Source organism: Lolium perenne, chromosome 3, assembly GCF_019359855.2.
Source record: "Lolium perenne isolate Kyuss_39 chromosome 3, Kyuss_2.0, whole genome shotgun sequence".
In the NCBI taxonomy this organism is placed as follows: Eukaryota; Viridiplantae; Streptophyta; class Magnoliopsida; order Poales; family Poaceae; genus Lolium; species Lolium perenne.
Window position 1 is genome coordinate 285,435,593 of NC_067246.2, and position 12,397 is coordinate 285,447,989.

At 42.7% G+C, this 12,397-nt stretch overlaps 1 protein-coding gene across 1 annotated transcript; it reads left to right on the top strand.

Annotated features, from left to right (window-relative positions):
• The first annotated feature begins 7,047 nt into the window (after nucleotides 1–7,047).
• Nucleotides 7,048–12,261, top strand: LOC127344235 (serine/threonine-protein kinase SAPK4). Its single transcript, XM_051370455.2, has 9 exons — nucleotides 7,048–7,444; nucleotides 7,612–7,686; nucleotides 8,221–8,322; nucleotides 8,410–8,463; nucleotides 8,670–8,762; nucleotides 8,849–8,941; nucleotides 11,245–11,349; nucleotides 11,455–11,553; nucleotides 11,657–12,261. The coding sequence occupies exons 1-9, from the start codon at nucleotides 7,325–7,327 to the stop codon at nucleotides 12,002–12,004; spliced, it is 1,089 nt and encodes a 362-aa protein (XP_051226415.1). The 5' UTR covers nucleotides 7,048–7,324; the 3' UTR covers nucleotides 12,005–12,261.
• The last annotated feature ends 136 nt before the right edge of the window (nucleotides 12,262–12,397 follow it).

Genomic DNA, 12,397 nt, shown 5'->3' on the forward strand with positions numbered 1-12,397 from the left:
CCTAAGAATGAGAGACCTTGCTCTGATACCAATTGAAAGGACACGGATGTCGCCTAGAGGGGGGTGAATAGGCGATTTAAAACTTTTACGAGATGGGCTTAACAAATGCGGAATAAAACTAGCGTTTACTTTGTCAAGCCCAAAGCCTATATACTATGGTTCACCTATGTGCACCAACAACTTATTCTAAGCAAGAGTTCACCTATGTGCACCAACAACTTATGCTAAGCAATACAAGCAAGTATGTGATAGCAAGATATATATAACTTCAAGCACGATGGCTATCACAAGGTAAGGTGCATAAGTAAAGAGCTCGGGTATAGAGATAACCGAGGCACGCGGGAGACGATGATTTATCCCGGAGTTCACACTCTTGCGAGTGCTAATCTCCGGTGGAGAGGTGCGGTTGCTTAGTGCTCCCGAACGCCACAAGAGGCTCACCTTGAGGTGTGGTTGCTCGATGCACACCAACGCCACAAAGGCCTCACCCCAAGATGCGGTACTCACACCACACACCGAACGCCACGAAGGCGCCTCACCTAAATCTCCGGTGACCCTCGCCACAAAGGCCTAGGTCACGGTTCCACTAAGGGATTTCCTTCGAGGCGAAACCGGGCCTTACACAAAGATTGGGGCACACATCCACAACTTAATTGGAGGCTCCCAACAAATCGCCACAAAGGCCTAGAATCCGTCTAGGGTTCCAAGAACCCAAGAGTAACAACTTCCTTGCTTTCACCTCCACGAATCACCGTGGAGAACTCAAACCGATGCACCAAATGCAATGGCAAGAACACCACAAAGATGCTCAAGTCCTTCTCTCTCAAATTCCAACAAAGCTACAAAAGCTATTGGGGGAATAAGAGAGGAAGAACAAAGGAATTCACAAAGAACACCAAGATCAAGATCTAGAGAGTTCCACTCACAAAGAGATGGATTTGATTGGTAGAAATGTAGATCTAGATCTCCTCTCTCTTTTCCCTCAAATGGGGGCAAGAATCATGGAGGGATTGAGAGATAGAGCAAGCTTCTCTAGTTCAACAATGGAGGAGAGAGAGAGTGAGAGAAGCACTGCCCAAGGAGGAAGAAGAAGGGGGTATTTATACCCCCAAGAAAATCGAGCCGTTTGGGCAAAAACGGGCCGGATATTCCGGCCCAAGTTGGGGCCGGATTATCCGGGGCCGGATAATCCGGCCTCGTGGACAAAACCTGGACAAAATCCGGCCAAAAATCCGGCCCCTATCCAGAGCTGCTTTTCTTCCGGTCCTTAGACGATTTCGGGGGGCCGGATATTTCCGAAATATCCGGCCCGGATAATCCGGCCCGGATATTTCCAAAATATCCGGCCTAAGAAAACTGCAGAAACACCAAAACTAAAACGGGCATAACTTTTGCATCCGGACTCCGATTTCGATGATCTTGGGCTCGTTGAAATCACAACAATGAGCTCTACAACAATATGCATAGAAACATCATAGTCCAGCAAAGGAGGATAGAAACAAATGAAGAAAGGTTTGACCTATCTCAAAAAGACATACCTAAAACCTCCAATCTTGAAAATGCAACAAGTTGCCCATGGAAAAACCATTCTCAATGAACTAGAGCTTGTCATGAGAATAAGCACAAGCTCTAAAACATCACATGGATAAGATCCAAATAAAACCAAGAAAGATGATGAACCAAACTCGAAACGCAACAAGTGATCTATGCGAAATCCGTTTCGATGAACTAGAGCTTGTCATGAGAATAAGCACAAGCTCTAAAACATCACATGGATAAGGTCCAAATAACAACCAAGAAAGATGATGAACCAAACTCGAAAACGCAACAAGTGATCTATGCGAAATCCGTTTTCGATGAACTAGAGCTTGTCATGAGAATAAGCACAAGCTCTAAAACATCACATGGATAAGGTCCAAATAACAACCAAGAAAGATGATGCAAGGATGCAAAGGTTTGAGCTCTCTCCGAACGATACGATCGAGTTACTCACTCGAGAGCCCTCTTGATAGTACGGCAACTAAACTATAAACCGGTCTCCAACTACACTATGAGACCGGTGAGAAACAAACCCTATCAAGAGCAAACCTTATACTTGCGCATTCCACTTGAGCTCGATGACGACGATCTTGACCTCAACAAGATGGAACGCCTTTCTTGCTTGTGCTTGCTTGACGAAGTCTTGTGGATTGCTCCCCCATAATCCACCATGGGAGAGCTTCTTCTTCGGCGCATCTTCACATATCCATGATCACCATATGGATGGCAAGACTCAAGCAAAGGATCTCTTCGAGATGGCTCATCTTGAACTTGCACTTCATTTCTTCATTCTTCATCATGTTGATGTCTTGAAGTAGCTTGAGGGCTCACTTCATCTTCATCTTCAAGACATACTTGACACTTGATATCCTTCATCAATTTCTTCTTATTGCAACCTTGAAGCCAACATATGGTTCAAGAATTGCCTATGGACAACTCCTACAAATATAACTCAATGCAAACATTAGTCCATAGGGATTGTCATTAATTACCAAAACCACACATGGGGGCTCCATGCACTTTCAAGAGGTCCAAGATTTGCAAACAACCAACGTCTTTTAGGGTTCATAGAGCTTTCTCTCACGTCATGATAGAGCTCAAACTTTCTGCACCCGTAAAACCCTTAGGTTGGCTTACCCTTTTATGATTGGCAAGGTAACATTGGGCATCAATGACAAGTTCATAAACCCTCGTTTTCCTCTCATTCCAAAGCTCATGGGAAGTGAGCATGACCAAAGAGGCACACCCCTTACGTCGATTTTCCATGAGGCTGTTGGTCAGGAATCTCTAGCAATCATTGACCAACACGAAAGTTTGCCTGTTGTGAGGTAGTTTCGTGGTGATAACACAGTTGAATGGGGCTGCTTCGGCACGTCATTTTTGAAGGTACTTTAATTTGAAAAATGTGAGTTATAGTATTGCGAAAGAAATCGCTATTCAAATCTGCATTTCCACCTGTACCTTTCATATAATTAACGGCGTCTTTTTATAATTGGAGATGTATACTCTTTCCTGAAATTGTGTACTCGCTGCGTTTTATAGTATTTGTTGTGGCTGATACTAAATTAGTGAACACTAATATGAAACGGAGAGAGTATGTTTTATCCTATATAATCGCCGTGTTGCTAGGTAATTAAAACCAGGTTCAACTGTTAAATACCAAAACACGTGCAGATTTAAATTTAGCCGGATCATAAAAGACCCTCCCCTCGAAACTAAAACCGACAAGATGCTACACTGCTACCTGGTTAAGCGAGAAGAGCAGTCTTGACACCCCTGCAGGTATGAAGGATTGATAATTGCTGTTAATCTGTACCCTGTTCGTGCTGAACATACACGTTCACATGGAGCGCAATGAGAGCCAGTGAGCCACGGTGCCATGATTTGTACGGCGCCATGTCTTCCGGGGAAGGAAACACTAACGAAAGTGAAGCCTGTAAGTGCGTGGCGTACGAGTAATCCTTTTTCTTTTACTTTGTTCCTCCTTTGAACAGCATATGAACTATGAAGTAACAGGTCTACGTACAATCTAATGATAAAATGACTTGTCATGCAAAGCACAGTGGGTCTAGTGAACATGGAGGTTAATAGCTGTCTTTGTTCTTTAGAAAGGTTAAAACTAGACTAGACTTAGCGCGGCTTGGACCAAACCTTCTGTATACTAGGTTAACTATTTTTTTCAATTAACTTGATTCAGTTCAAATGTCAATAACTAGTACCCGGTCCATAATAAGGGGCTTTAGTTTAATTTAGTCTAAATTTAAATTAAAATCCTAGCACTCATTAATTATAGATAGGAGGGAGTAGTATTTATATTTTTATTTGAATTGTGTGCATCTTGTTATGCTGAGGTTGGGTGTAGTTTTATTGGTCATAATTGTATTTTCTTGGTGCGGGTTTTTTTTCCATCCTAAAATGGTTGTGTTGGTGTTTTTCTTTTCTGAAATAATCATAATTGTATTGTCTTGGTGTGGTGCTTTGAGTCATAAAAAAACCCTTTTACATAAATACATGTTTTCGGTCCATACCAAAGTACTAAGGCCGCTAGGAAAAATCATTGGGCATGCACTTAAATTCTTGCACTGAGCTAGCAACGGGTTGCCCTGATATGGAGTAAGGGGTTCGAGTAGGGGCTAAGCCACCCCAACAATCTAGTTTTGTTCACAAGTATCTTTATTTTCGTGCTTATACAAACAACTTTTCCCTATCCAACATGAATGTGCCCCCCACCTCATACCTAATGGTTGGCTCTGTCTCAAATGTTCCCTCTGCACATGCTAAAACCCAACTCGTAACAACCAAGTAGGGCATGTTAGGTCATTGGTTTTTTACACGGGTTGAAATTGGTTATATGTGAAATCATTATCAAGGATGGTTTCATCTGGTCCAATTGCTCCTCCTTCCAACGCAGTGGACTTCTATGTTGTTGATGCTCCTAGACCGCGACTACTGTGAAGGACAATCGTGCCGTAGGGGCTGTGCCATGTCGTGATCACACCAAGGATAAAACGCGGCACAAGTTAGTTATGTATTTTTATTGTTCATGTATAATCACAATTCACGAAATTCATCCGAGGAACTTCTGCTTTTGTGGCGGTAATTCTGAAGGAGGTTGAACCTCATTGAGAAGCAAACAAAGTGGAGGGTGCGCAGTATTGTGCATAGCTCCCGGGCTACATGGATATTTTTGTTTTATATAAAATACAAATACTACATTGTAAGTTTCAAGAAATCTAAAAAATCATGAGACGCTGTAGGTGTGTTCTACGAATCTGTAAGGTTTCATTAAATAAGACACTAATTGTATTGTAGGATACAAAAAGACAAATTTGTGACAAAAACCCTATTTTGCTCAATATATTTGTCTTCTTTATGTACATCCCATCTTAAAAGATATTGTGAATTGATTGTTTTGTATGTACACATCACACATATGTATGTATGTACATCCTTGTATATATTTGAATTATCAGAGGTCTAAAAAATACCATTTTAGGGTTCTAAATATGAAGAGCTCCATGTGGCCCGGAATTCGTTTCTACCTTCTTTTTTTTGGCGTGGGAGAGGTTTATATGCTGATCACATCTCCAACGAGCAGCAAGCATGCCACCAGGTTTGCGACGGGGTTCGAGATCAGCACCCCACAACATCGTCAAGAAAATAACTCTTTACCTATAAGTTAGCAGCGGTTCTACCATCCTTCCAGCGGCACGATGTCTCGTGTTGCATGTTTTTTTATAGCAATTTAAGCAGAAAAAAGTACGGCCGACATTTTCACCCATGCTTGTAAACCCTATGACCATGAGCGTGCCCTAGGAACATTTCTAATCCGAGGGAAGACCAATCATCCCGCTGTTTTTCAAAGTCGTCGGTTGTTAGTGTTCTCTTTGACCCATAATAAGTGTCGTGATTTTAGTTTTAAACTAAAACCGTGACATTTGTTATGAACCAAATCCAGCGGAAGAAAGAGCGAAAGTGGCTGAGGAAAAGGCATCTCTCTGGTAGCTCGAACAATTGGAAGGTGCAGGCGTCAGTTCGCTGCAGGCAAAGATAAACAAAGATATGAAGACGATGTGAGAACGTTGTGATCTAATTAGGTGATCATTTATTATATAACCTAGTGGGATCATTGAGAAGCAAACAAAGTGGAGGATGCGCTCCCGCGCTACATGGAGACTTTTGTTTTATATAAAATACAAATACCACATTGTAAGTTTCAACAAATCTAAAAAATCACGAAACGCTATAGGTGTGTTCTACAAATCTGTAAGGTTTCATTAAATAAGACACTAATTGTAGGATACAAAAAAGAACAAATCTGTGACAAAACCCTATTTTTCTCAATATATTTGTCTTTTTATGTACATCACATGTGAAAAGATATAGTGAATTGATTATTTTGTATGTTCATAGCACACATATGTATCTATGTACATCCTTGTATATTTTTGAATTATTCGAGGTTTCAAAAATATCGTTTCCATGTTCTAAATATAAAGAGCTCCATGTGGCCCGAATTTCGTTTCTACTTTTTTTTTGGTGTGGGAGAGGTTTATATGCTGATTGCATCTCTAACGAGCAGCATGCATGCGACCATGTTTGCGACGGGCTCTAGATCAGCACCCCACAACATCGTCAAGAAAATAACTCTTTACCTATAAGTTAGGAGCGGTTGTACCATCCCTCCAGCGGCACGATGTCTTGTGTTGCATGTTGTTTTATACTCCGTCCGTTCTTTTTTAATTGACTCAGATTTAGTACAACTTTATACTAAATTTGAGTCAATTAAAAAGGAACGGAGGGAGTAGCAATTTATGCAGAAAAATAGTGCGGCATACATTTTCGCCCAGGCTTGTAAAACCTGTGACCATGAGCGTGCAATAGGAACACTTCTAATCTGAGGGAAGACCAATCATCCCGCTGTTTTCAAAGCCGTCGGCAGTAGGAGTATTCTCTTTGACCCTATGATAAGTGTCGTGATTTTAGTTTTAAAATTAAAACCGTGACATTTGTTATGAACCAAATCCAGCGGAAGAAAGAGCAAAAGTGGGCGGAGGAAAAGGCATCTCTCTGGTAGCTCGAACAATTGGAAGGCACAGGCGTCAGTTCGCTGCAGGCAAAGATAAACAAAGGTGTGAGAACGTTGTGATCTAATTAGGTGATCATTTATTATAACCTAGTGGGATCATTCCTCTGATGGGCACAGGTACATGGCCGGATACCAAATGGATATTTTCCTCTTTTTCCCCTCTCTACTTCAGCAGGATATTTCCCCTTGATCAAAGAAAAAAGCTTGAGCAAAAACCAAATTAGAGACATCGAATCCAGCGGCGAATCGCGGCCAGCCAGGCAGGCAGAGGCAGGCAGCTGGGCCCGGTGGCCACGGTGCGTGACGCGGACGGCCGGCGGCGTGGCCCACCGGACATCCCCTCTCACCTTCCTTTCTTCCTTCCGCCTGGCACTGCCCGCGATCCGCCTCCAAACTATATAATCCCCCGCCCGCGCCACACGCCCACGCCCCGCCCCCACACGCGCCACCACCACCATCCACCATCGACGCGACGCACGGCACCGCACCAGCCTACCGACCGACCGCCCGCACCTCCTCCCCGCCCCACCGCGCCGCGCCTCGCCGCCGCCGCCGGAGATTCCGGGACCGCCGCCTCCCCCCGCGGCTGCGGCCGGCGTGGGCCCCACGGGCTCGCTGGAGACCGCACGCGCACGGGAGGCCGCCGACGCGCGGGGCCCGCCCGGAGCCGGAGGAGCGGCAGCGGCGGCGGAAGGGATGGACAAGTACGAGACGGTGCGGGACATCGGGTCGGGCAACTTCGGGGTGGCGCGCCTCATGCGCAACCGCGACACCCGCGAGCTCGTCGCCGTCAAGTGCATCGAGCGCGGACACAGGGTTCGTTCCTTCCTTTTGTTTTTTTGCTACCTTGCCTGCCTTCTCCAGCTATTTTTTTGTTTTTCAAATAATAATTCTCCGTAGTAGTATATATAGTATTTGGGACGGCTTGCTCGGTCCGGTGGATTTTAATCGCACGTTTTGGGGGATCTGTGCCCTTCCCGCAGATTGACGAGAATGTGTACAGGGAGATCATCAACCACCGCTCGCTGCGGCACCCCAACATCATCCGCTTCAAGGAGGTCAGTTCCTTCGTCGTCCACATGACCCAATTTGTTCTAGTTTCTGTAATTTTTTAAGAACATTCTGGTCCCGTTTTCGTCAGAAACTGTCTCATGTTTACACCGGGTTCTCTAAAAACGGCGCGGGTGAAGTTTTCTTAATAATATTTGTAAAACAAATTCTCTCAACTGCATGTACCGGGGAATCTTTTGATTGCCACCTAATTCCCCTTCATGTTTCCCGCTTGATACCTCCTTCCCCGTGTTCCCCTTTCCTCAATTCGGTTCAGACTGTTCCCCTTTTATCCGTGTGATTTAGGCATGGAATCTAACGCTACAGATGCACCTGGTCGTGGGACATGTTTCCTGTGGCAATTATTTGCTCCAACCACATAGGCATATCATTCTGTTCGCCCTGTAGTAGCAAAATTTTCACGGAACAAGGAATCGGATCCTCCTCATGGCTTTAGATGCACGCACATGATTTTAATGATAGCTCCTTACTGAAGCACGCGCACATGATTTTAATTGTTCTGGGGGAAATTAATTCTGCAGGTGGTACTGACGCCAACAAATCTCATGATTGTCATGGAGTTCGCAGCAGGCGGGGAGCTGTTTGAGCGCATCTGTGATCGTGGACGGTTCAGTGAGGACGAGGTGTCGTGATTTGTTCCTCAGTTTTCTAATCTCATCGCTTTGCAGGGTGGAAGAGCAATACTTGATGGGTTTTTCTTCTTCATGCAGGCCAGGTATTTCTTTCAGCAGTTGATCTGTGGTGTGAGCTACTGCCATCACATGGTACGAAACACGTGAGCAAGATTATTCTTATGTTAATCTACATTCAAAATAGAAGCCACTTTCCCTTGGCACAAAATTACTACAGCGTTTCAAGTTCTCTTAAATCAATTGCTGGCTTCAGTGTAAACCATCTGCACTTTTATGAATGAACAAAGCTCTAGTGTGCTGTATTTCTGATTACTTAATCCTCGGGCCACGTGTACCAGCAAATATGCCATAGAGATTTGAAGCTGGAGAATGTTCTCTTGGATGGCAGCGCAGCTCCTCGCCTCAAAATATGCGATTTTGGCTACTCCAAGGTTGTCGCTGAACCCACGTATTCAACCTTAAACTTATCGACATCTGTAAATTCTCACAGAAAATGTTTTTCCCATTTCTGGTTCAGTCGTCAGTATTGCATTCAAGGCCCAAATCAGCAGTCGGGACACCAGCATATATTGCACCGGAGGTGCTATCTCGCCGGGAATATGATGGAAAGGTGAGCTTACAAAAAAGTTATCATGTTATGACATTTTTTTTTGCATCTTGTGTCTGTTAGCACTTTGCAAGTTTACCTGTTAGGTCACTGGAACAAACCTCTTTTCTAATCATTGTATGTGCAAATTCTCTTTTATGTTCTTGTTTCCATATGCAAAATATAGTATGCAAGTTTAACTCACGGCATCGCTGAAAGCTGGGAGTATTTGAGCATATTATTATTGATTCACCAAGCCTTTCCAGGTGGATAGAATAGTCGCTGCCTTGATGCTAGTTAAACTTCTCAACCACTTAGTGACTGCACATGTGTCCATGATTGTGACGTTACATATGCTTAGCATCTCAATTTAATCAAAAGTTAGCTTGGATGACCAGGCACTCCAAGGCTAAAGGAGTCTCTTCCAAAAGTTCACATAAGCAGGGAAAGGACCTTAGGAAATACTTCATCTTTAGTTTTATTCATTAAATTGTATGGATAATTCATTAATTTTATTTTAAAAATACCACAAACATTGGACCAACAGATGATCTGAAATTCCCTTGATGAACGCATCTGTCTGATGAGGAGTCATTGTCAGCATGAGGTGCTGGAACATCTTCTGTTTGGTTTCCCGAGGTAAGATGTACAACAAAGGATGTTGACATTCGACGAAAAGTGGAGTGGACTATTTGATGAATGCAGACCATCCATCCAGATAATAGGTTCTTATCCTACAGATTCTCCATGTTCCTACGAGATGGCTCACCTTTTAACTGTCAATGAAAATTTTGGATTCTTGTTTCTTGTTTTAATAACTTTATCATTCATAGATAGGATTTCCAGTAAAACTTAAAGTCCTTTATACAACCCCTATTTGTGGTGATTTTTTCTGCAGCCTACTTTCATGGCTTCCAGTTTGCCACTGAACTCTACGGAAACTACATTTTAGAGCACACTACACTTATAGCAATAGACCTCTACCAATTACATATCTAGCGCACAGTCCAACTACTATGCAAGAACGTATAATTCTTGTCCACATTGTAGGCAATGCAATGTCATGGCCTAGTAGAAAGATCCATCATATTGGTGAGTATGATGCAAATGATGGGCTTTATTCCATAGCTTTCACAAGAATGGAGAGCTATAGTGTTGCCATGTTTGTTTCACTTAGTTTTGTCATATTGGTGTTTCCTGATTGACCCAGTGACTGTAGGGGCAGCTTAGTTATTTTGCTTTAAATATTAGCCATGACTACTGGGATAGGATGATGTATGTCCAGGTTGGTTTTGCTAATCAGAGCAATCATCCTCGTCTCTTTTGTGATCTATGCTCTAACATACCTTTGAAGTTTCAGAGTGGAATCTGATGTTATTTTTCTATTTACTAAGCATGTCCTAGTCCTAGGTGAACTTGAAAACCTTGACCTTTAACTAGCCTAAAATAGTCTCCCACCCAAAAAACAAATGCTTAAAATATCAGGACACTTAAGAACGATCATTGAGCAAGCCAAAATTAGCTTCTCAATTTGGTACCACAGAATTTATCGATGCTACTTGAACCGTCGTGGTTTTTGTACATTTAAAGCTTCTTTAAAAAAATCATAGCAGTTTATAGTATCGACTTATTGTACCCCAGTAGCTGCCCCGCCAGCCATTGGGCATCTTGTCGACTTGAAACAGTATTGCTGGCTCTGTTTGCCCCCTTGGTACTTCTTTCTCAACTTGTTGAGTGTACTGTGCTTATAGTTTTTCTTTATGTTAGATGAGCAATCCTGATTGTGCCTCAAATTTGCTGCAATGTTGTTATATCAATGCAAGGAACCTGCATTTAGGCTAATCTGACATGAATTAAGTATGCTAAGCCACCTAGGAAGTTGAAACTTATTTAGCAATGCAAGGAACCTGCATTTAGGCTAACTGTCTAATGCAATAGCAGAACAGGACTGCACTAGATGAAAGTGATTCTGTCGATCAAGTATAAGTCTCATTATGATTCTTTGTCTTGGCACCCCAAAGTCAACACAATTTCATGTATGATTACTTAATATTTAGAACACTTATATCAAAACCACATGGTATTAGCATAAATGAAAGTAAACAATGTCAATCATACTGTCACATACTCCCTCCCCTCCTAAATATAAGACGTTATGGGAATTCAAATGAACTCCCAAAACGTCTTATATTTAGGGACAGACTGATAACAGATTATATTTAACCCTGAACTCTTGTCCTTCATCCTAATGAATATTTGTTATTTTTATATGAGATTATTATTATTCAGGTGTACTCATTAGCAGAAATGGATCCTTGTTAATGTAGCTTGCAGATGTATGGTCCTGTGGGGTGACTCTTTATGTCATGCTTGTTGGAGCCTACCCATTTGAAGACCCAGATGACCCCAAGAATATACGTAAGACCATTCAGGTATTAAGCTAAGACTTATGAGTTCATAGATATCTCATATATATGCCTACAGGTTTTCTTTTTGCACATCACATAGCTCTCATCACGCTTGCTCTTCATCTGCAGAAAATAATGTCCGTGAGTTATACTATACCAGATCATGTCCACATATCCATGGAATGCAAACAGCTTATGTCCCGTATCTTTCATCAAAGTCCAGCGAGGGTAATGACCTCAGCCTGTTTCCTTCTCCTATCCCATTTATGAAAGTCGTCACGTTTAATATCAGGTGACATAGTGTTGACGTGGTAATTTGAATGTTGTCCAGAGAATCACAATGAGGGAGATAAAGAGTCATCCATGGTTCTTGAAGAACCTGCCAAGGGAGCTCACGGAGACGGCGCAAGCTATGTACTACAGGAGGGATAACGGCGTTCCTTCTTTCTCGGAGCAGACTTCAGAAGAAATCATGAAGATTGTCCAAGAGGCAAGGACTATGCCAAAGTCATCCAGGCCAAGCTATGGCTGGGGTGACGAGTGTTCAGATGACGAGGAAGACAAGCAAGAGGAAGACAGGCCAGAAGAGAAGGAGGAGGAAGAGGAGGATGAATATGATAAGAGAGTCAAGGAGGTTCACGCAAGCGGGGAGCTCCGCATGAGCTCGCTACGCATATGAAGAAGTATGCGGAGTAAGTTACTTGTAGATAATCGGCTCATCATGGAACTGCAGCACTTGGTGTGGTATATGCAATTTTTGCTGGAAGTTTGCTTCTGTTTGGTTTTCCTTCATGTGTAACATAATTTACCTGGACATGGCGACTTCAGTGGTCTGGTATTTGGTTATTGACAGAAACGATTGTACATATAAAGCGTATGCTTATGTGCCCTCTGAGAAATAGCTATGCAGTTCATGTTTAAAACATGGAGTTTATATATCATAATGTGAGAACTGGCTCTCTCTGAATCAAGAACAAAACCTTTGCTCCCTCCGGATAACAAGGGTAATAATAAAGTAGCTAGTGGCACTATTTTTCTGAGATCGTAAGTGACACTATTTTTCTGAGATCAC

What these genes read in the sequence shown, in the direction of transcription:
- LOC127344235 (XM_051370455.2), top strand. Translation starts at nt 7,325, where the DNA reads ATGGACAAGTACGAGACGGTGCGGGACATCGGGTCGGGCAACTTCGGG. An exon ending in GCATCGAGCGCGGACACAGG is followed by an intron (nt 7,445 to 7,611) that starts GTTCGTTCCTTC and finishes CCCTTCCCGCAG; the next exon opens with ATTGACGAGAATGTGTACAG. An exon ending in TTCATCAAAGTCCAGCGAGG is followed by an intron (nt 11,554 to 11,656) that starts GTAATGACCTCA and finishes AATGTTGTCCAG; the next exon opens with AGAATCACAATGAGGGAGAT.